General features: G+C 32.0%; 1 protein-coding gene across 3 annotated transcripts in view; it reads right to left on the bottom strand.

Moving 5' to 3' along the window:
- Positions 1 to 2081: 2081 nt before the first annotated feature.
- Positions 2082 to 23664, bottom strand: part of LOC118193876 (uncharacterized) — a 147432-nt gene continuing 125849 nt past the window's right edge. For all 3 annotated transcript variants that reach the window (XM_035365046.2, XM_085814659.1, XM_085814660.1), the window contains 4 exons: positions 20824 to 20962; positions 17280 to 17664; positions 11082 to 11665; positions 2082 to 6710 (listed from right to left, as the gene is read on the bottom strand). In XM_035365046.2, coding sequence (XP_035220937.2) covers positions 4041 to 6710; positions 11082 to 11665; positions 17280 to 17664; positions 20824 to 20962 — 3778 coding nt within the window. In that variant the 3' untranslated portion in view covers positions 2082 to 4040. The remainder of the gene's footprint in view (positions 6711 to 11081; positions 11666 to 17279; positions 17665 to 20823; positions 20963 to 23664) is intronic.

Below are 23664 nucleotides of genomic sequence, written 5' to 3'. Positions count from 1 at the left end.
TGGATAAATGCTGATGTTACCACGTGGCAGCAAAACGTCAACAAAGTTGACATCATCGAAAAAGGCTGTAAAAAACTGATGTTACCAAGTTTGGCTCCTGTAAAATGCCAGAGGCACGTCGTCTGATATCAGACATCCAAATTTCTAATTTCAGTAACTAATTTAATACAAGAAATTAAACTTTGTATTAAGAACTACATTACTTTCTGCATCAATCAGCAAATCTTGGACAAGAACTAAAAGAATTTTGGTATTTTAGCAGTCACAATGAATACTTATTGTGACTAAAAAAAATATTTTTAATTACAATAAAAAGTGACATATAATAGCCTAAATAAATCCTTAGTGATTCAAGAAATGCATGTCAAAGGTAAGGGCTTTTTATTCTTTGATTACTTTTGACACTCGTAATATAACTTTCAGTGATAATGTTAAAGCAAGAAGGAAATATGTTTTTAAAAGATGAATCCAATGTTTCAACAAAATTTGAAAATATGAAGATAAAAAATACTTAATTACCTTCAGATGATTTTAATGAAACAAACTTTTGAACCCCCCCCCAAAATACCTGTAAGAAGAAATCAACAAACCCTGCTATTTCTGAATGCAGTTTCATATGCTTTTTAAAATCATATTTGCTCCGGATAATTAAAATTATTATAAAAATGTACAGTAATTTGGACACTCCTTCTGTCAGACAGCCATACTTGGGACATAAGGCAAAATATATATTATTGACAGTGATTTATTAGCTAGGGCAGTGCTGTCATGAGTAGGATATAGGTGTGCCGCAATCAAATACATGTATTTGACATTTTGCAATTTTTTATCATGTATTTAATGACAATTTTTTCTCTTAATAATGTCTAGTTTAAATGTTTTTATATATTTCACTGTTGTGTGTGTGATTGTAAGTGTGTCAGCATTTGAATTTTTTCGGCACTTCCTTGATAACTCGGAACTCTTTGGTGTGCCACGAAATTCCAGAAAGATTTTTTGTGCGTCGCAGGTGAGAAAAGGTTGCGGAGCACTGAGCTAGGGAATGAGGAATTAAAAATAATAATCAGTCATCATTTGAATTAATATATTTTAACTCATTCTATAATTCAGAAGCATTTTAAAGCAAAATATGTTGAAAATGTGTTCAAGCATGTTCTTTCTGGTCTAGAGACAATTAAAAAAAATTCTTAACGATGTATGAAATGTAGAAGATAGAATATTTTTTTAGAATCAAATGCTAGAAACAAACTTCACTGTTATACTTTGCATCTAAATTATCTTACTGCAATTTTTACACAAATTTTTGTGTCTCATAGCCTATTTTTGCATCTTCCAATTTTATGAATATCTCTTGATTTAACAATTTTCTTGCCAGTAGTAACAGTATTTTGAAGCTTTTGATTTGTTTAACTGTGAAAACTTCTTTGCATGAAGCAGAAAAAAATGTCTTTCTACATATTGCTCTTGAGTTCATCAAACAACTATTTCAAATTTTGCTTGGCAATAAAAACATCACTAAAGTAGCCCTTATGTTCAGCTTTACCAACTAAAGTAATTGCAAAAGCCACAACCTATGTATTGTTAAGATGTGCATTAATATATTAAACCAGTAAGTGAAGTGCAGGTACAGAATTGGTAGAAAGATTTTTCCTCCAATGTAAAAGAGTCCATAGTTCTTGATAAGTGGGGAACTCAACAACTCAAGGGCAATAGCATTTGATTTGTAATACGATATTCTTAAAAGAACTGCATGTATATGTATAGGTAAAGGGAGTTTAAAACTAAGAAAACAAACTTTAATGTTTATTACCTTATCAAACTAACTCCATTGTTACTTTTCTTCAAATACGTAACATATTGCTCAAAGGAAAAGAATGTGTGGCATGTTTTTGGAAATAATGCTAGAAAACTAACAACTTGAAATAATTGTATACTGACAAAAACGGCCAAAATGAGGCAGATTAACATTTGTTTTTAAATATTAAAATTCTTAAATAATTATATGTATGCTCCATTAAGATTATAAAACCTTTTCTAAAATGCACTTTTAAGTGTTCTGACATTGAAAGTACTACAAGTAATTAATATCAATAAATATTAAAAGTTTATTAACTAAACTATACAGCTCTTATATTTAAAATTTATACCTCAAGTAGTTTTCATACTGCAATCCAGCTAAAAAATTATTCTAGATCATGGGGGAAAAAAGTCATTTTTGTCACAGAATAGCAAATACAGGTCTAGATATATTACAATCAATACAATCCCTTCCCCAAACAGAGCACAGTTTGAAGTACAGGTGAAAGTCAAACATTAATGTATTAATTACCAAGTTCTTAGATTGTACTTAATCATTAAATCTGCTTCTCTTACAACTTCTACATATCAGAGTAGTACAAAAAGCTTCTAGTTAAAAAAAAAAAAAAAAAAAAAAAAAAGAAAGAAGAAGAAGAAGAAGACCTGCAATCAGGAAATCACGGTCACAAATTTGAGTGGAATGTGCCCTCTGCTACAGATCTTTCAAGTGATAAATCTTAGATACAGATACTATTATAAATACAGTTTAGGTAAAAAATATGTCATAATCATAGAATTAAAGTAAAGGTAAAAGAAGTTAATGTACATACAACAAATGATCAATAAATCTTATTTCCCCTTTCACTGATAATTCAATTCAATTTACAATTGTAATATAAAATTGCATCCTGTCTTAAGTTTTTAAAAATCCATAGCTGAAAAAAACATGAACCACTTATTTTTGTTACAGAAATTTGTTCTAGTAATTTTATATCAGTATTTCTTGAATTCTCATAATTTACATTACAAATTTAACAACATTATGGATTTTAAGAAAGAAATTTTATATAAATATACAACCATACAAAAACAAATCACAACATGTGTTACACACACTTGCAACAACACAGGAAACAAAACTTTCAGAGATTGGTCAGTATTTAATCAATATAACTAAAAAATACTCAATACCTAAATATACAATACATTTGTTACGAATGCAATGTCGCATATCAAGCAATACTTTCACAAACGCTGCTAGTAAGTAACAATTATATACAAATATAACAATTCTGATGTCATATAATACAGTGGCAATGTGATGTACTGTACACATACACACAATATATATATATATATATATTTACAAAGTAAGCGCGTGAAACAGTATCAACATTTATATACATAAACAATTTTCCCTTTGCAAAATACATTATTCTAACTAAAGGTGGTTTAGAAAATATAAAAATTGCTTCAGATATAATTATTTTTGAGGTACTCAGACTATGTTCTGTTACTTTAAAATAAGCATCTCAAGATCACCACAGCTTCTACCTTTGTGTATAACATCTGTCCTGTTGCCCTGAATTCAGAACAGACTATTTAGGTAACTGAAACTTCTCTTACTCAATAAGTTTGTATTTCAGATACATAGTTTTTTACATTTATTGTTTACATGCGATTTAAAGTACCTTATTATTCAAAACACAGCCTTGTCTAACTGGACATGCATTTTTTAAAAATTTGTTTTTACTGTTTTAAAGTACTAAAGCTGAACAGTATTTATTGAAAAAACTCAATTCTAATATATTTATTTTCTATTTGATCTACTATCTTCTACTTCGAATAATAACTTACATACCCAACAAACATTATTATTGCTTTCCAATAGCAGATTTATAATATCACTAAAATTCTCCTTTGATGGACAATTTAAAAAGTCTGTTCATATAATTATGGTTTAAACTAAATACACTCAATAAAAGTGAGGCAGGAGATCTGTGTCCTTACCATGGTAAATCTTCTACATTACGACTGAAATTAGGAAGAGAAGCAATGATTTTGAGACACTTATTTTAAATAAACAGAGTATAATTACCAAACAGCAGTAGTTCATAAAATTCGAGATTTCACTTCCCGATACCATTCTGAGATAAGGCTTCAGAATTTAGATATTTTACTTAATATCCGGAGCTGAAGATTAAAGTTTCAACACTACACCAGAGTTCACACAATAATAAATATCACCGTCTCATCAAAGCCTGTGGGGGCAAACTGCCATTGATGTGGTAGCTGTAGGCATACACATTTTGCGGCCTCACTTGCTGAATGGCATCCTGATACTGACCTTGTGGATGCATGTTGACAACACCCATTTGCATAGCTGGAGATGGAGGATTAATAAACCCTGCATTGGTAATATAGCTTGTAGTATTTAACAATGCAGTTCCTCCTCCAAGAGGAGGTGCCTGCTGCATACGATATCCAACCCCATTTAAGGTCTGGTAACTGGCAACGAGATTGGGAGCAATTGCTATATTTGAAGTCCTTTGCCTTGGGTGATAACGGTGATTATAGTTTGCATAGCCATGCATTTGATTAGGAGACAATGAAGGTTGTGACTGGAGATTAGAAACTGCTGGTGCAATTGGCCTCTGCATCTGAGGTGGTGGTGTCAGTGTTGATTGATGAGTTGGTGAATTGTAAGAGGGCGGTGGAGTCATAGATGCATAACCTGGAATTTGATTTGGAGTTATTTCTACAATGCCATTGGTCAGTTGCTGCAGTTTAGCTAAGCTGCAACTGGTGCTTTGATTGGGTGTGGCATTTGTGTGACTGTAACTTGGAGACTGCAAATGAAATGCTGGCGATGCGGCGGCACAAGAAGTAGTAGTAGGCAAAGAAATGTGGCTTAACCTTTGCATAGACCCATGACTAGTTTGATTTGCAGATTGGTGATGGTGGTGAGATACAGATGATTGAGGCTGAATCACAGATGTTATTGGTACACCTACCATATAAGAGCCACCTACTGGTGGAGCAGCAGGTGTTGACACAGGAATTCCGATATTTACAGTGCTAAGGTAATTATTACTTGATGGAATGGGTGGCGTCTGACCCAATAAAAGCGTTCCCACAGTATTATTATTTACCATATTTGATAATGCTGCAGATGCTGGATGATGAGAATATGATGCATCAGACTGCTGCTGTTGGTGATGGTGAGGATGCTGCAGTACTTGCTGATGCACTGGGGAAGAACTAGAATTCAAAGGAGCAGTAGTACAGTTAGCAGCTTTACGTACAGTGTGTGTGTTTATACCTGTGGTAATTGGCACATTATGTGCACTCTCCCTTTCAGATGAACAATATGATCCTGACACCTGCAATGAATCAACATAAGATTGTGGTGTCGGTGTCTGAGGAGATGGTTCAACTGAATTTGGTTGAGGCAATTCATTACTGTTTAAAGATGATGGAGATTCAAGGTTTAAATGATTTACATCAACATCAACAGAATTGAAGCCACTATTGGTAGATGAATCTGGAGTATATACTCCAAGATGTGCCATATCAGGAGTTGGTGTGTCTTTTCTCAGCAACCCAGATGTTGATGATGCAGATGCTGGACGAGTGTAACAATGACTGCTCTCTGTTCCCTGATCATCTGCAGGAGACTGTGTTTCAAATTCTGCATTCATATCATCTTCAGTTTGATAATGTTCATACACACTTTCATTACCTTTTATATGGCATAACTCTGATTTGCTCACAGATGATGGTGAAAGAACACCTTCATTGTTGGGAAATTCACCTTCACTAGAATTTCGGCATTCATCACCAGATATCTCAGAAGGAAGAGTTTGATTGTGAGAATGGTTAGAAGCAGGTGTCTGAGGCGTGAGAGGCATCTGAATAGCAGATGCATTATCTTCCTCTCTAGAATGATAACTAGAACATGAATTGTAATCATTAAAACCTTCATTTACCGAATTCCCAACATTTTCATCGGCGTTTCCTCTTTGAATATCCTCAGTGTTCTGTGAAGGTTCATCAGCCACCATGGAATCTGGATCTGATGCATCAGTATTTTTAGGAGATGTGGAATTTGGAAGAGTAAGAGATTGTGAAAGTGATACAAGGCTATGTGAATTATCATGATCAACATGCTCACATAATGAAGAAACTAATAATTTAACATCATTATTACAATCAGCAGTATCGACAATTGAATACAGATGTTCTGATGTCGGATTTTCACTGTTTTTCATGTCAGAACTTCCAGGATCACTGTTTGTTTGAAATACTTCATTATTATCTGAACTGTGTTCACATTCACATTCAGTGTCTAATCTGTTCCCAGCACAAACAGGTTCTTGCTCTGAAGTGTTTATATTGTCAGGACTTGCAGAACATGGACTCTGCTTAACCTCTTCCACTTCAGAGATGGTTTCATTTGTGCCAATTTGCATTTCTGTTGGTTCTTCATCACAGTTTTTTGCAGGTGAATGCTTATCATCTTTGGATTCAGTTATGCATTCCTGAAATTTAGATACACATTCATGTTTTAAATTTTCATTCTCTGCACAGTCTTCTTGAAGATTTATATTTTCTTTGCTTTCATTTACATTTATTTCAGTAGATTCTTCAGATTTATATTCCATGCCCTTATCTACTGCAGCAGTATCGACAGAAGTTGACTGCCTATTGCATACAAAAGCAGATTCATCCACATCATCAGCTATCTGAATCTCGCACCGTTTCAAGGATTTTGCTTCAATTGTGCCTTCAGAGTTTGCATTTTCTTGTCTAATGTGTAACTCTGTGTTGCAAACTACTTTTTCTTCAGTAACACTATCAGACACTTTATCAGGACTACTAAGTAAACTTGGAGGAGTAGCTGATTCTGTAGCCTGTCAAAAGTACAGTATTAATTAATTTTTGAAATTAAATAGCATACTGATATAAAATGATATAATAATATAATCAATAATCACGATTAAATGGGCATACCACAAAATATTCAGATGAGAAACTTTATATTAACAATGCATACGAAATATGCAGTTGAGTTCATGGGTATCATTTCCTTACACACAGATTCTAGATATGTACTTCAAATAAAAAATACCAAATAAGGTAATAATAACAGTTTCACTACTGTGGGTGAGTGGGTTCTACCTAAGTCAAGGAAGCAAATAATACCTTAAGAATATGAAAGAAAGCAAGGATAATTACATAATTAAATTAGAAGTGAGTTGTGTGGAACATAATACTATAGTAAAGATTCCAAAAGATGACAATTTATAATGAAATCTCTTAAAGATAATTAACATTGAATGTATTTAAATACTGTCGGCTTTAAAATGACACAGATAGCCAAGATTTAAATTAAAGACGCTTTTCCATTTTTCTTTCTAAATATAAAATCTTTTATTCTGCAGTTAGGAAGACTGCGAATCAGAGAATTAAGATTTCTAAATGCACAAATATATAGAAAAACCACAAGGCACTTTTGTTTCTTTAAATGAGAAACAGGAATAAAAAGGGTATTAAAAGCACATACTTCTGCTACTATTTAATTATTATTATTTTTTTAAGTCCAAAGGTGAATTAGCCCTGAAAGGACTATTAATTCCGTTTTGGCATTTTGCGTTGGTTCACTTTTCAAATTGTGGCCATTAAATATTATACACCTGTGTTATATTTAAAGAAATTAAGTAATGAAGAATCTGCATAAATAAATGTACGTTTCTCGCATTAAGATAAAACAATGGTACCTAGAGCCATCAAATTTTGAATAGCGAATTCTTCCACCGAATCTAGAAGTCTGAATTTGAAATTTGTCTTATTATCAATTTTATATTTTGTAACACTTTTAATGGAATTTTGATTAACAAACTCAACAATTTCAAAGTTAAAAATGGCAACACTTGAGGAGGAGGGGGAAAAAAAAACCCCACTTTTCTCCAGCATGCGAGACTGTGTCGGAAATTCTAAAGCTTTCCTCATTTAAAAATTATTTTGTGATATTGCTGCTGAATTGAATTTTATGGTTTAAGTGCAAAGAACACGATATTTAATAAATAAAGGTAACATGCAAAACGTTACAAAAACGCGCCTTTGGGCATAATATAAAATCTCAAAGTTTTCAGAATTTTTATTTATTTATTTTTTAAGATAACATTATCTTTATTCAACTCTCTAAAGCCAAAAAGTGAGAAATTTAACCCCACACATTGTTGAAAGCAGAAATTTCAGCAAAATTACCCAAGAAAAATGGTTATTGGGTATGAATTTTGATGAAGTATGCATTTATCTAAATGATTGTAATAAAAAAAATAGGTAAAATAAATCAGATTATTGCTTCTCATAATGGAAAATTTAAGTTGATAAAAGGAGGCAGGGAACTCTTTTAATTAACAAATTGTTTTAACCTTTCCATTTAAAGAAAAAGAAATTCAATCTCCTTTATAAAGTCCTTAAACAGAATAACTTAATTACAATAATGCTAACAATCAAACATTCAAATCTGCTTTTTTTTTTTTTTTTGAAAAAATAATAGAACAGGCAGCTGTGAGATTTACATCTTTTGTTCAAGATCTCTTCAGAGTTCTGTCATATTTCACCAATGGACTATGGTGCTTTTAAACACACACCAATGGACTATTTTCCCTTTTTAAAAAAGTCCTTCTCAAATACTGACCTAACACACTAAATGCACTAAGAAAAGCAAAAGCAAAGCAGAACTCAAGAAAAGCAGTTGAACAAAATACTGCAGTTACCTAAAAACCATGTCTTCTAAATCTTGGAAATACAGGTGCAGATTAATGGTCCAGAAAACGGACAGGACCGAAGATGTCGGTAGAACACCAAAATTTCACTACAGATTGTTTATAAGTACAGCCCCAAACACTAACTGTATAGCTCTGCCCAAATTTAAATAAAGAATACCCATACACCAAATCATTCTACAAGATTTTCAGCTCCCCAGTATTTAAGTGCCCCCAGGCAGTACAACAAACATTCATGTCTTCTTTGGGATTCGAATAGAGTTTGACAGGTTTCCAAACCCGGTTTTTAAAATAACTTTGTCACATTCGAAAACCAGTTTAAAGAATTGATATTTTATGTAAAAATAAATTTTAAAATCTCCGGTAAGAAACACCATTCTTCAGTATTATTATATCAAGAAAGAAAAAGGAAAGGAATTAAATTTAATTATTGACTGCAAAACAAGGTGAAATAGTATGGGTGACATGATTGGAAGATTTCTGGCAGTAAAAGAATGTATTGTTTTAGCATTGAATGATATTGGTTCTTCTTATATATCCTGCACTTTTAGAATTCCATAAAGTCTTGGGATCGATATCTCTAACAGCTGAAGGCTTAAGGCAACAAAATGCTAATTTAATAACAAGTGAAGGTATATTTGAATTTCTGTTAAATAAACTAAAAAATTTAAATGCTGAAGTAAGTTTGACAGTATTATATACTTTAGAGGAACGAATTCAAAAATGAAGACAAGTAGAATTAGCAACACTTTTGCTGTATTTGCAAAATCCACAAAACATATCTATTTCAGCGAAGAAATCTACTGTACTTTCTTTAGCTTCAAAAATAGAAATTATTAAGTTATCTGGAAAGATCTTGTTTAGAATACTTCCAAATTCTTATGTGGAAACTGATTCTGATGAAGAGCAAATTGAAGAAACTACTCATCATAGTAATGCTTTTTTTAACAGAAGCCATAGAAAAGATCAATTCATAAGTTTTTTGAAGACCCTAGAGAAAAACTTACAAATCCACTGAAATTACACTGAAAGCTGAATTTTCAGTATTTGAGATAATGAATAAAAGAACAAAAAACTTAGATTTGTTATTTGATGCCCTGAAAACTATAAAATCAAGCTCAGTAGCTAGAGAAAGCATATTTTAAACTTCAGGCAACATTGTGTCCAAAATAAGAACTTGTTATTATTACCACCATTCAGTGGATATTTTATGTTTTTTTTTTAAAATCCTATTTTCTTAGGAGAAATTAAAATAAGTGAAATTAATATAAATATTACTTGAAATGTTTGAGTTTTCACTATTTTCTATTTTGTGCAAGTAATATGTAATCCTTATTTTTTTTTTTAAATATTTTAACTTTGATATTGATTTCAGTTTTTGTTATTTTATATAAATTAAACATTTTTATCTATACTATTTTTCTTCACAAAAAATCAAAAACCGGTTTTTGGAAAAACCCTTAGATTCGATGCTGAGCTCAACAATACAGTAATCAATATCGCTAAAAACTATACCGATCAAGGTGGCATTAGAGGGCCAACACTTTATTTCTAAATCCTCTAAAACTGCAAAACCCTTTGTAAACTAACTTGTGCACTGAAATTATAATACTGTTTCAAAACTCAGTAATAATTTCAGATTACTTCAATTTCCTTTCCTCTTGCCATTAGCCCTTCAAACCGAGAAGTTGTGTATGTGTTCAAACCATTAAAACAATACATTGGAAGAAAAAGAGTACAGGAACCAAATAAGAAGGGGATTTTTGAATTATAATTAAGGAAATACTTTTCATGATATTTTATGAGCCAAGAATAGGAAACTTTTAAATGGCATTGTTCTATTGACATCTGAATTTTCAAATGATATTTAAAAAAGAAACCACTCTTATTATTTCAAAGTACTAAAAGAAGAATCCTGCCATTTTTTTTTTCCTAGATACATAGTCTAAATTCTTGGCGTTACAGTAAGATTTATAGTGCCTAAACTACAGATGTTGAACAAAACATCTGTAGTTTAAGTTGTAGGTAAGACATCACACTGAACATTTACTGATTTCAGATTTATCAGATTACAGAAAAGTGCATTAGGGCTATTTGCTTAAGGAAAGGATGCCTTAGTGAAGAACTTCTAAGAAAAATTGCATCATATTTACAGCACAAAAATGCATATGCAGCCAACCTGTTCGGCAAGATTCGAATTTGTGTTCAATTACTAATGTCCAGCAGTTACCCACCCAGCTTCTGGTACGCTTACCATTACTCACTTACATCTGGTGGCTGATAAGCTTTTTGACACCTATTCAAAGATCGAAAAGCATTTTTGATAAATGGCTGAGCAGCTGGCTCCAGCATTCTGTTTGAAAAGCTATAATATGCATCTTTCATATGAAAACGTTAAAATATACATTACACTGCAAAAATCTTGCTCTAAAAATTTTTACCCTGCATCTACATATAAAAAATAACTATGTAAGGACCATGCATTCATACCTTTGGTCGACCCCTCTTTTTAGGCGGCTTCTTGACGGGTGATGAAGGTGCAAACCTTTTAGCTCTCCTTGGTAGAGAACGCCAGTTACTTGAATCCAGATCGTTTTTACTGTCTAAATTATGAGCCTGAAGTGGTGGTGGGTCTCCCAAAGTTGTGGCACATTGGTCAAGGGAATTTTCAGAATTGGTGGCTGGCAGCAAACATGGTGGAGTTATATTAATGTCATTTTCAGCGGTTACAGAAGGAACAACAGAGATTTCTTTGTTTTGAACTTTATCATCAGAATAACTGGTTGAATCCATAGGATTTGTAACAGTGTCTTTTTCTACAATATTAGCTTTTCGTGATGCTATTTTCTGATGTCTGAGCCTCATTCCATACTTTGCTGGTTTCAGATTTTTTAATACTTTGTTCTTCTTCTTTAATTTTAAAAGTTTCCTATTTGAAGCTGAAGCTATTAAACTGGGGTTAGCGTTAAGTATTTTAGCAAGCCTTTTCACCTCTTTGGACAGCTTCTTCTTACGACCTAATCGCTTCATTTTCATTTTATTTACTTTCTTGAGAAGATTATTCTCGTACTTTCCTATATAACAATAAAAAAAAAGGTAAATATTTTTAAATAAAATAATCTATGCATTATAAAACAGCCATAGTGCATATCACAATTTCTCACTGCCATACACTGTATGGTTTGTCCTAAAAAAAATTAAATACACATTTTAAAATTGTGCTTTCTTTTTAATATCACACTCCCATAATGAAAATACACTGGTGTACAAAACTTAAGCAACAATGTAAAATTTTATTAGGTAACCATGAAATTGCAGGAAAGAGGATCTTACGATCAGTACAATGGACACACAATTCAGTAGAAAGGTCATGCGTATGCAAATGTCAGGAACAAAACGTCACAGGCCACGTGAGCGTACGCAAAACGCGTGCGATCGGGCGCTCAACTCAAGGCTACAATAAAAGGAACGATGGAGACGCAATTAAAGATATTAGCTGCAAGTATAAGTGAGTTCTTTCGTGAAGTATGGCTAAAGGAAATCACCTGGATGACTTCACATGTCAAAGAATGATTGGAAAGCTGGAAGAGGGGCCAGTGTAGCTGAAGAGTTCGGAATCAACAAAAGTGTCGTTTTGCGCACTCGGAAAGCCTTCCAAACCATAGGTACAATTGTTAGAATACTTAGTGGTGGCCGCCCCAGGAAAACAACTGCTGTGGATGACCGATATATCATCTTGCATGTGAAAAGAGCCCGAAACCAGTCAGTAAACCCCATAGCTCAGCAACTGTGTACAGCAACGGGGCAACAAGTGCTGCAGTTTACTGTGTCCAGACGTATTCACAAAGATGGCCTATTCGATCACCATCTTAAACGCTGCGTCCCTTTAAAAGATGGCCATCGGCACCACCGTTTAGAGTGGAGCAAGGAGCACAAAAACTGGATATCTCATCAATGGAGTCGAGCCCTCTTTACGAATGAGAGTTGTTTTAGTGCCACAAGCAATTCTCAATTCCAATTGATTTGAAGAGAGGTCGGGACATGATTTCATCCCAGTAACATCGCGGAAAGAAACCGTTACGGTGGTCCTAGAGTTCTCGTCTGGGAAGGCATTATGCTTGAATGGGCGGAAAGAGCTTCATGTTTTCGACAGAGGTTCTGTAACTGGAAATCGTTATTGTCAGGAGGTGATCCTTCCCATATGTGTCTGTTCTGAGGTGCCATTAGAGGAGACTCCTTTTTTATGAAAGACAATGCACGGGCACAACAAACTCCTTCTGTTTAGAAGACACTAGAAAGTGAAGATATCATTCGAATGGATTGGCCAGCATACTCTCCTGATTTAAATCCCATAGAACATGTGCGGAATGCTTTAGGGAGTCACCCTGTGGCATGATTACATTCTCTGGGGAACAGCCAACATCTGAAACATGCTGATTGAGGAATGAGCACTCTTACCTCAAGATCTGTTAGGCAATCTAGTGCTGAGTATGGAGAGATGGTGCGAAGCAACCATTAAGGGGAGGGCATATCTCATACTAAGAAACATCTGCTTGTTGTTCTTCCTCTTGTACAGACAATCATGTGTAACGATACTACGAGGTAAAGAAAGCCTTTTTATGTTTGATTTTATACTGTATGCATTGTATTCATTTTTGCGCAATTATGCTTACGTTATCGTTTAAATACAAAATGCTGTCTCTCATTCTGAATTTTATGTCTCTCAGATGATTTCTCGTGGAGTTATCACAAAAAGAACACTTGTTGCTTAAGTTTTGAACACCAGTGTAGTTAAAATTTACATTACACTGCAAAAATCTTGTTCTAAAAATTCTACCCTGCATCTAAATCTAAACAAAGAAACTGAACAGTGTTTCTTTGAGATAGTATCTGTGAATCATATTTTCACCCACTTTGTGGAATTCGTTAGATAGAGATTAATACAATAATAAATTAAAAATTCAAATCCATATGTTACAAGGTCGCAGGACTTAAATTAAGAGCAATATGAACTGAGAAATCACATGCATACATGAGTTAAAAATTTTATAAGCCTAGCAATTAAATTTGTTCTCTCTAGATGGTAGTGCTATCCAAAGATGGTAGTGATAGTAATGGTCTCTGGATAGTAGTGACAAAGTTTTAGAACTATTTTTCAAATAAACTCCAGTGAAGCTGTAAAACAATAATTTACGGTAACATTTATTGACACACCTCATTTTGCTTCCTTTGAAGTAATAGGTGTTCATGAGAAGAACCTGAAATCATTTATCTGATTTTATGTAGCTGATTTTATGTGTAAAAATTAAGGACATTTCAGGTTTATCACATGCAACTCAAACAGCAATTTTTCAGATCAAAGCATTTAACAGATACCGTCACTGAGATGCAGCATTATGATAAATAACACTAACCAAGAAAGGAATCCCTGCAAAGGTGAACTTTTGAGTATAGCAGGATAAGGGATATAAATGTTTACAGAAACAGTACACGAGAAAAATAGTTTCCAGTTCAGTATACACGATTACTCTTGAATGCAATGCAAAATATGCACTCTCTCTCCTACAGACTGTTACTTTAGAATAGGCACTTTAAAACCATTCACTCAAACCATGCCTTGTAACTACAGTATTGAATACAGTATGAAAATTCTGTCTTGTGGCACTGACAGAACTGTGGGAATTGTAAATGAGGGAAAGGTACTTACGTATTAACATAGCCACTTTGGAGATTTTTTACAGATTAAAAGTTAAAAGTTATTTACCGGGAACAAGTTGGTGGTTTTCAAGCTTTTTAAAGAAAGATTCCCAAACTATTGATATTTACCGTAAGTCGACAAACATGATCAACTTATAAAAAAGAAAACATACTTTAGCAATTTAAAATACAAATTTGAATTATTAAATAAGGATTGCAAGATATATTAAAAAATAAAACACTTACATTCTTCTTCAAATCTTTTTTTTTTACACCATTCTTCTCTTGAAGTATATAATAATCAATTTTCGCTTTAAAATATCAGACAGTTGCGGAGACTTGACTTTGTGCAACCCTTGGCGACACATGCTATCTAAGGAAAGTGCATTTCCACGTAGTTCCTTTTAGAAAAAATATCAGCAAAATTCTGTATTCCTGCAGAAACCGCGGTTCTTCCACGGCTGGCAAATTCCACAAGCTCATATTTTAAAACGAAGGTAAAAAATGTACATGCCCTTCCAAACTACTATTATTTGCTTTGCACTGCTACTCGTAAAATTATTCGCAAAGCTTTGGAATGCAACACCACAATGACCTTGACAAAGTATGTGAAGCAGGATACTATTTCAGAGAAGTGTGGGGAGAAATTGGAGAGAAGGGCATGTCTAAAGTGGTGAAAGTAATGACTGCGTGGTATTGGCTGGTGTTGTTTGAGTAAAAAAAAATTTTTTTTTTATTCCGTGTCCTCCGTTTTCGTTTACTTTTACTTTTTGTCGTAGGTTCCAGGAATAAAGAAAGATATAACAGATGTTTCAAACTCATTTATTTATTTTTTGAATTATTTTTTGATGAACTGCTTGTGCTTCATAATGTTACTCAAACTAACCGTTTTGTAGACGAGTATATGAACCAACACATTGCAAACGAAAAATCAAGAACAAAATCGTGGCATTCAACCAATTCAGAAGAAATATATGTTTTTATAGGCATACTGATTTCACAAGGTATAACACTGAAAACTGATATTACACTTTACTGGTCTAAAAATGAATTGATCGAGACTCCATTTTAGGGATCTTTTTTACTACAAAAACATCATTTTTATTATACTTACATCTTTTTATTATACTTTTACTCAAAACATTAAATTTTGTGCATTCATTTTTTTTTCTTTTATTCTTTATTTTTGAAAGTAAACAATTTTTAGAAAGTAAAACTTGCACTTATTTCTCCCCTAATAAATCGCATAACTATGTTAACTATGTGCGCGTGCGTGAAAAACCGTAGCACCGGGAAATGAATCTTGTATGTTTTTCGTGGCAGTTAAGAGGTTAATTCAATAGCAGGCATTTGCCTCTTTGGCACTGGCCATTCCTAAGGACAAAAAATGATGGCCATTATATTATAGGGGCACTAAACAGGCAGTATGAAGGGACAGACAGTTATAACCATGCCTTCTCTGGAATCTGAACCTGGGCCCTTCAGTACTACAGTAGGCTCTTGTACTAATATACTGTCTCGATGGCTTCACCAAAAAACTCAGTTTATTTAAATTTAGGTTATTTTGTAATACATTCAATAAATTAAAAAAGTACAAAAAGTGTTAATAAATACCAAAACTTTAATTAAAGTAGTTTTTTATATTCATAAACTAAAACTAAATACTTAACAGGTAAACGAAAAACTGAGAGCATTCCTCCCCTGAAACTATGAAATTGAAAACCCTTGTAATAGACTATAGGATGCTAACAAGCTCTTGAGATCTCATAATCCATTTCTAGTGCAGCAAGACTGCACAGCTATGGAGTCATTGTTAGTGACTGCTGTTATGCTTTTTAACTAAAGGACTGGATGAAGCATTCGGTGGGTAGGCACTGATGAAAGCATTCAGCAAAAATGACACATATTATACTGATCGCAAAGCAGAAAACCACTTCTGTTTTTGGCATTCGCTGCACTTCTCTTATGATTTAAATCTTGGGTCTATCAATGTTCATCCTTGGTATACAGACCTTTAATCACAGTTGCTGATGGATGACCACTTGTATACTTTCAGTTAACTTTTTCTGTTGATTGAAATGCTGTCCGATCTTGTGACATAACACTATGCTAGTTTGCATTAGATGGTCACACCAGTCATGCTTCAACTTTCTTCTAACTTCCCCCAAATTCAACTCTGGGTTAAGTGTGTTTATCTAGTGGTTATTTATGCTGTCTATAGAGTTGTATGTAGGACATATGGCACTGTGACATTAGCTTAACATCATTAACACTGATGTACTATGTGCAATAGCTTCCACTGAAATGCTTAGGCAACTGACTAAGTGGTCTTGTAGTTGGTTTTGGCTGTTTGTTATAAAATAACTTATGCATTTCATTCTTAATTTCTGAACTTCAGTAAAGCTACTGTTATGAATTTAATGAATGAACAGAGAAAAGAAGGAACTCAGAACAATTGCAACAGCCAGCAAGCAACTTAATACAAAATGTGTATTTGCAGAATATCTTTCTCTATCTTGAAGTGAAAGCTGATCTTAAATGACACAGTTTTAAGATGCAGAAAATCATAACAACACAACCAAAAGCAGGTTCTAAGAGCTGAATTCTCCAAAGCAATCCAGATATTGCTTCTTTCTAATTTCAACGCATTTTATGAATTTGTTGTATTGATGAAACATAACCCCACCTTGCGAGTTTTAGATAATAAAAGGTCTATGACTCGGAGTAATTATTTGGAACCAGATTAAAAGAAAAAGTTAAAGGAATATAACTTCTACACTGAAAGAGGTTTTTGACATACCAAAAAAACACAGGCATTTTTGTTACCTTGATACACAATTAAGAGACTTAGCTTGTGATACACTCACTACATATTTGTTATAATCTCCCCCCCAAACACTCATCCCTTTGTAAAATTTATTCTAAATCATAATAATGTATTTTATTCATTAAAAACATGTAAAACATGCAAAATATATAAATAGATCTTACTTTTCTTATTTTTGAAAACTTTTGTTTCAAATATGTTTTTTGACTTTTTAGATTTGTGTTTCTTCACAGACTTTCCAGATACTATTTCATCTGAAAGAGATGACTCTTTCTTCGGAGAATCCAAATTTTTATTCACAGAAAGTGAACACCGACGCTTATGCACGTAATCGTTTTGGGTATTGATGGCAGGATCCATTTTTTCCACAGCAGTTTCACATTTTCTCTTGTACTTTGGACATTTCTTTGACTGAGAAACATAATTTTGGAAAGTGTTTTCCTTCTCAGAATTGTTGTCAGGCTTTGTCAAAGGTGGACTCGAAATCCTCTCTACATTTGGCATGACAGATGGGGTCTCACTACCAGAACTCTCTGAATCATCTTCACTCTGTAACAAAGAAGAAAGACAATGAGATTGACAAACAGCTCTGGATTTACTGGTCAGTTTAAAGTTATGCTTTACCACTACAGCTAAGTAAAAATATCATTTAACATTCACAAATTTAAAGTTTAGTAATGTATATTACATTTTTAAAAATTTATTTAAAATTAAATACAAATACTTATTAATCATAAGTTATTACTTTATAAAATGTTCTGCATTTCTCATCAGCCCACCCCCCAAAAAAACACCATACTGAAAATTATTTTGGGAAAAAGTAAATTTACATATTTGAAATTTTATTTAGAGTTGACTTTATTGTTCCCTTAGTTTTTTTTTTACTTCCTTGGACGAAGTAAAAAAAAAAAGTACTGTAATAGCAAAAAATTTCGGGCATCATATTTCAGCGAAAATACCCATTTTGACTGCTATTGAATGCAATTTAACCATGTTTTTGCGTGATATTTGTACGTAAGGACAGAATAAAAGACTCTTTTTCCCGAAACAAATTATAAAACTGATTTAAATTTCCACTCTGTGTTACTCAGCTCAATGAGCTCGGTTTCTTTATGTTTGTAAATTGTGCAATTTTTTGCTTTAAAAATGATTGAATTATGCTGTTTTGGTTAAGATTTTTATGCCTTTAGTTAACCTGCATGTTATAGTTGTAGAATTATCAACAATTTAAAAGTTGTAAATGTAGCTAATCCTAATTTTTGATTACCATAGCAGACATATTTGTTTACTTTTAAAACTTAGCAGAACAGTGGATTTGCTGCCAATCTAGAGAAACTAAGCCTCGTAACAACAAAGTAACATCTTTTATTATTGCAAATTATGTAAATTCATTCTGGAATTATCATTTAAGTTATTAGCTTGTTTTTGCATCGAAACTGTTATTTTAACTGTAAAGATTTTTTTAAAAAATTGTTTTAACTGTACTTGGTGTTTTATGTTTTTCTATATCATTATATTTTTAATGGAAATATTTTGAATTTTTATGCATTTTCACCTTGCCGCAAAGTGAGAACTGAATTAATTAGTAGCGCATGCGCATTAGATAAGCAGCGCTGAATCCTCTGTGAAAAACTTTCTTTTTTATTTGTTTAATTTCTTTTAGATATCATTTTAGATTTATTACAGTATTTGAATAGAACTTGTGGAGTTACAAAATGAATGAGACGTAGCGCTGTTAAGTGAACCTAGCTCCGAGGTGTTGCTATGGTAAATAAATATAGTAAACTTTAAAGAGTGCATTTATTCTAATGTGGTTTATGTGCTATCGACAAAGTAGATTGAATTCAAAATTCGTTCACTGTTAACTGAATATGTTTAAATGAAATGCAGGAAAATTGCGTATAATTGAATATTCTGTACAAGGAAGTCATTTGAATCAGAATTTTGTGACACATCAGAATTTTTTTTTAAACATATTTCTCTTTAAAATGTTTTTTCATACCATTTCCTTTCCTTCTGAATCTCAATCTCATGGATTTATAATTCTTTTAGAACTACATTTAGAGAGATAACATGAAAAAGTAACAAAAGAGTTAATCTTGGTAATATGGGACAAAAACATTTTACATTTATAATTTTATTGATCACACAGACAACAACATGGAACACATGGTAATGGTAAGGCATCTTTTGTAGTTGTATCTAGTTTAATTTATACGATGAAAGCATAAAGGCTGAAAAAGTTTTGAAGCTATTCTTGCAATTATTACGGAATTAGGGAATTACAAGAACTTTGCCAAAATTTCCTGTATTAGACTGTCTTTCTTCTGATGAACTGGTTGCTGAAGATTCATAAGCAATCTTTCCCTGCTAAAAAAAGAAACCCCACACTTTTAAATGCAATAACTGCAATTTTTTTTATTAAAATTATTACAGGAAAGAGACCTTTATCATTTATTAAAAACTGATGCAGTATTTACTGAATCTTACCAATGGATGGGCTGCATGCTTTGATTGCTTAATCAGCAGGGTGCCTTTTTTAGTGCATTAATTCTTTTTTAAAATCTATTTTAAGAATACTGCAGAATTTAAAACATATTTATAAGTTCTGACTAGGGGAAAGCTGAAGACAAGTGATATTTCACCAAATACTATTTCAGTTGCAATTAAATGGCAATGCAACCATTCCTTGTCATTTTCTGCACAGATTCTGATTTCTAACTATTGTTGCTTCACTTTTATAGCTGGATTCAAACATGCTTAACTATGATATAAATTTGGGATTTCTCTATGATGAAGGAACAAACTATAGTATTTTTTCCTTTTAGGAGCATTTTACCAACTAATGCAAATTCTACGAAAAATTACAAAAGAAGCTGTATTTTGGAGAGAGATTAACATTTCTACCTGTTGCAGCAAAAAGAGTACTCATTAAGATCCAGCATTCCATTTATGAAGATTTAATTTTTTAAGATCTTTGACATTTATTTATGGCAGAAATGGCTTCATTGAAATGATGAAAGGAATATTTAGAAATGGATCACTATGAACAAGTGAAAAATCATGCGATGTGCATGGGGAAAGGCCACTGAATAATCACTGAAATTGACAAAAACATATATACAAGTCAAAAGAATAATGCAAGATGCATTCCTGAACAGTGGATATTTGGTGGGAACTGCTGGCAGACGAAAAAGTGCTTGATTATTTCAAAATAATCACATATTTCAAATTAGCAATATGTGGCGAGTTCCTGTTAATCAAACACTACAAATAAAAATAACTAATATATATTTTAGCATTTTAGTTATTTGATTTTCTTAGAGTCAATATACTTCTCTATTGGTAGCGCCTTAACTACAAAAGATGTCTTAATATGAATACAGAGCTGACAATAGCCTTCTTGCCATTTGGAGCTAACACTGTAGCTCCAAAATTCTGCTACAAGCTTTTATAATAAAATTCTAAAGATTTTGCTGCTGGGTGCGGCCACCCTGACCCTGCTAGATGACATAAAAAAGAAACATATTATCATCATTTCATTTTAATCAAAATAATCAAAATGTCTTGCATGCAATAAATTTCTGTATAAGAAGAATCCATACAAAAAGGATTGCATATTCTTTTCTGCAAGTAATGACATACTTAGGAAATCACATAAATCGGGAATTAAATTAATTGTACATTAGAAAAAATTAAATGACATACCTTATCAGAGCACAACTGATTCGTCACTAAAGGTATCCAACGTAGGCATTCTGGATCTAGCTCAATTCGTTTATATGGATTTGCTGACACTTTGGCCATATGTTCGTCTAATATTTTCTTACTTAATGATATAATTAACCTATAAATGCATATAATGGATATAGCACCTCAAATTATTTTTAATTATTATTATTCTGTTACATTTATTATAGCTATAGAGAATTTATATACAATGATCTAACATGATGGTTTATAACACAAAAAAAGCATATGATAGATCATTTCAAGTATTTCAGCCAAGAAATTACTTAACAATTACAAAGCAACAAACATACAATGGTGCAAAATACAACATAAAACAAAAAGTTGATACATTAGGGTTATACATATACATTTAAATCATACGATGCATATTTTGTGTATAATGTTATTTATTATCTGCGCCTGTTTTACATAATTATTTTTAAAATGACTACTCAATAAAGAAGTATAATCATAACATCAGAACACGTTTTATTCATTATATTAATTCAAATACTTATGAAAATTATTTACTAGATATACTCTAAATTGTCAGTAAGATACAATTAAAAAATTAAAACTTCTTTAATTATTATATATATGTGTAAGATATAACAAAATATGATGGCTGCTTTAAAAAATAATCGGTGACCTCAAAATTAACATTCTAAATTTGGCGATCTTCCCCATAAATTCATCTGTTCTTCCAAATTCGAGATCATTTCAAATTATTTCACACTGCTTGAAAAGGTAACTAATATCGACCAATCATACCTCAGAATACTTTCAGCACCTACAAAGTATAAATACTGAGTCATGAGCATTACACTTCCCTTTTTCTCCTGACATAAAAACAACTCTGCGTCGCTTCTGCTTCCCTGTCTGAAATGACATCGCATCTTTTTACCTGTGCATAATAGAACTATTGTAATTGCTATGACTGAAGAGTATATTGTCTACAAGGAATTATTTTAGTGTGCCTGCAAATAAAGATGTTAACTGGCTAAATCTAGTTTGGTGTCTTCTTACCGCCCTACCACTCAGGCATCGCGATTGTGCTTCTAAAATATGACATAAGTAAAATTGAAACAATATCAAAAATGTAAATGTTCTTGAATAAGCACGAGTAGAGTGCCAAGTGATTGTGGCCACAAATGTCAACTGCAAATAAAAATGGAATTAAAATTGCCTCAACTGCCAAGTTTCTTATATATTATGAACTCAACATATTAGCATACCACACAATCAGATTTCTTCCTCTTCAATATGGATCGATGACCTATCTTATCTAGGTATTACACATCAACACTGCTCCGTTTTTATATTGCTATTATTACATACATACAGTACAAAGTCTGTAATCTGGACTCGTCGGAACTTCGGTGATTCCGGATTATAGATCATCAATTTAAATCTGGTAAGATGGCATGCAGAAATTATACAATTAAAAATATTAAACCGTAATTTATGAAATAAAAAGCAATTATGATCTAAAGGGTATCAAATTTACAAAAAAAAAAAAAAAAAAAAAAAAAAAAAAAAAAACTTAACATTTATTTGTTTGATTAATTTATTAAACATTTCTTTCAATGTAAATTGTTTGCTTCGTTTTTTGTGCTAAATGCGCATGCGTAAATGCATGAAGAGAAATCATGACCTAAAGAGTATCAAAAGTAAAAAAAAAAAAAAAAAAAAAAAAAAACTTAATATTTATTTGTTTACTTTATTAAACATATCTTTCAATGTAAATTGTTTAAGTTGCTTCGTTTTTTGTGCTAAATGCGTATGCGTAAGTGCATTGCGTGCATGTGTAAAGCATACAAAGAGAAAAAAAAAAAAAAGTTTGTGGCTTTGAGGTCCGGATTATAGATTATTCCGGATAATGGACGCCCGTATTACGGACTTTGTACTGTATATATATATATGTTACAATATATAAGTAATAATAGCAAGAACATATTACATACTAGCAGCTTCGCTGTCAGCTTTCGTCTGGCTTTTAAATGTGTGAAAGGAACACCAAACGTTAAATTTAAAAACTGCATAGAATTTTACTCTGCAGAAAAACTTGATAAAATACGTTATTACGTATAACAAAATTACAATGAAATAAGCAATATCCCTTAATACAAATATTAATTATCCTAATAAATAAATTAACCAATTCCCCTTTGCAAAATCTTAAGAACTAAAATGGTATAAAGAACTTAGTTTCCTAAAAAAATCACTCAAAACTTTTCAATATCTTAAAAACAGTGAAATGAGCAATAAATAACATAAAAGAATACAAAAAACAAAAAAATTCTGAAAAGCAAAGTATAATTAATGATATTTTATCTTATATTTTCAAGAAAAGAAAATTAGGTGCTACTTTGGTAGATGGTTGCACGGATTTTTGGCGATTTACATTGGTGCAGTTTTTACAGTCATCAGCCATCTTGAAAAATGCTGTTTTTACGTATTTTACGCATATAGTAAAGTATTGGAAACTTTTAAAAAAATAAACATCGTTAAAAATAATGGATTAATTTTTTGTTGAAAACATTATTTTTTAAGATGGCTGGCAAATGTAAATAAATACATTTACTAAGAGTATAAAATGCTAAAGTAAGGTTAAATTATTTTCATATAATAGAATAAAAACACCGCTATAAAAACATTGCGCCAACATTTAATTGGATTAAAATATTACTTAAATTGAATATCGAATTAAAAACATCATACCAACATTTTAAAGAATTAAAATATAACTTAAATACTTTAGAATAAGTTTTATAGGATTTAATTATTTAACATTAAAACATGTGTGGCAATAAATAT

Source organism: Stegodyphus dumicola, chromosome 4 (genome assembly GCF_044657685.1).
Source record: "Stegodyphus dumicola isolate Sdum_Otavi_A_Nest chromosome 4, ASM4465768v1".
NCBI lineage: Eukaryota > Metazoa > Arthropoda > Arachnida > Araneae > Eresidae > Stegodyphus > Stegodyphus dumicola.
Note: the sequence above shows the minus strand (reverse complement) of the source record. Positions and strands in the feature narration are given on the sequence as shown.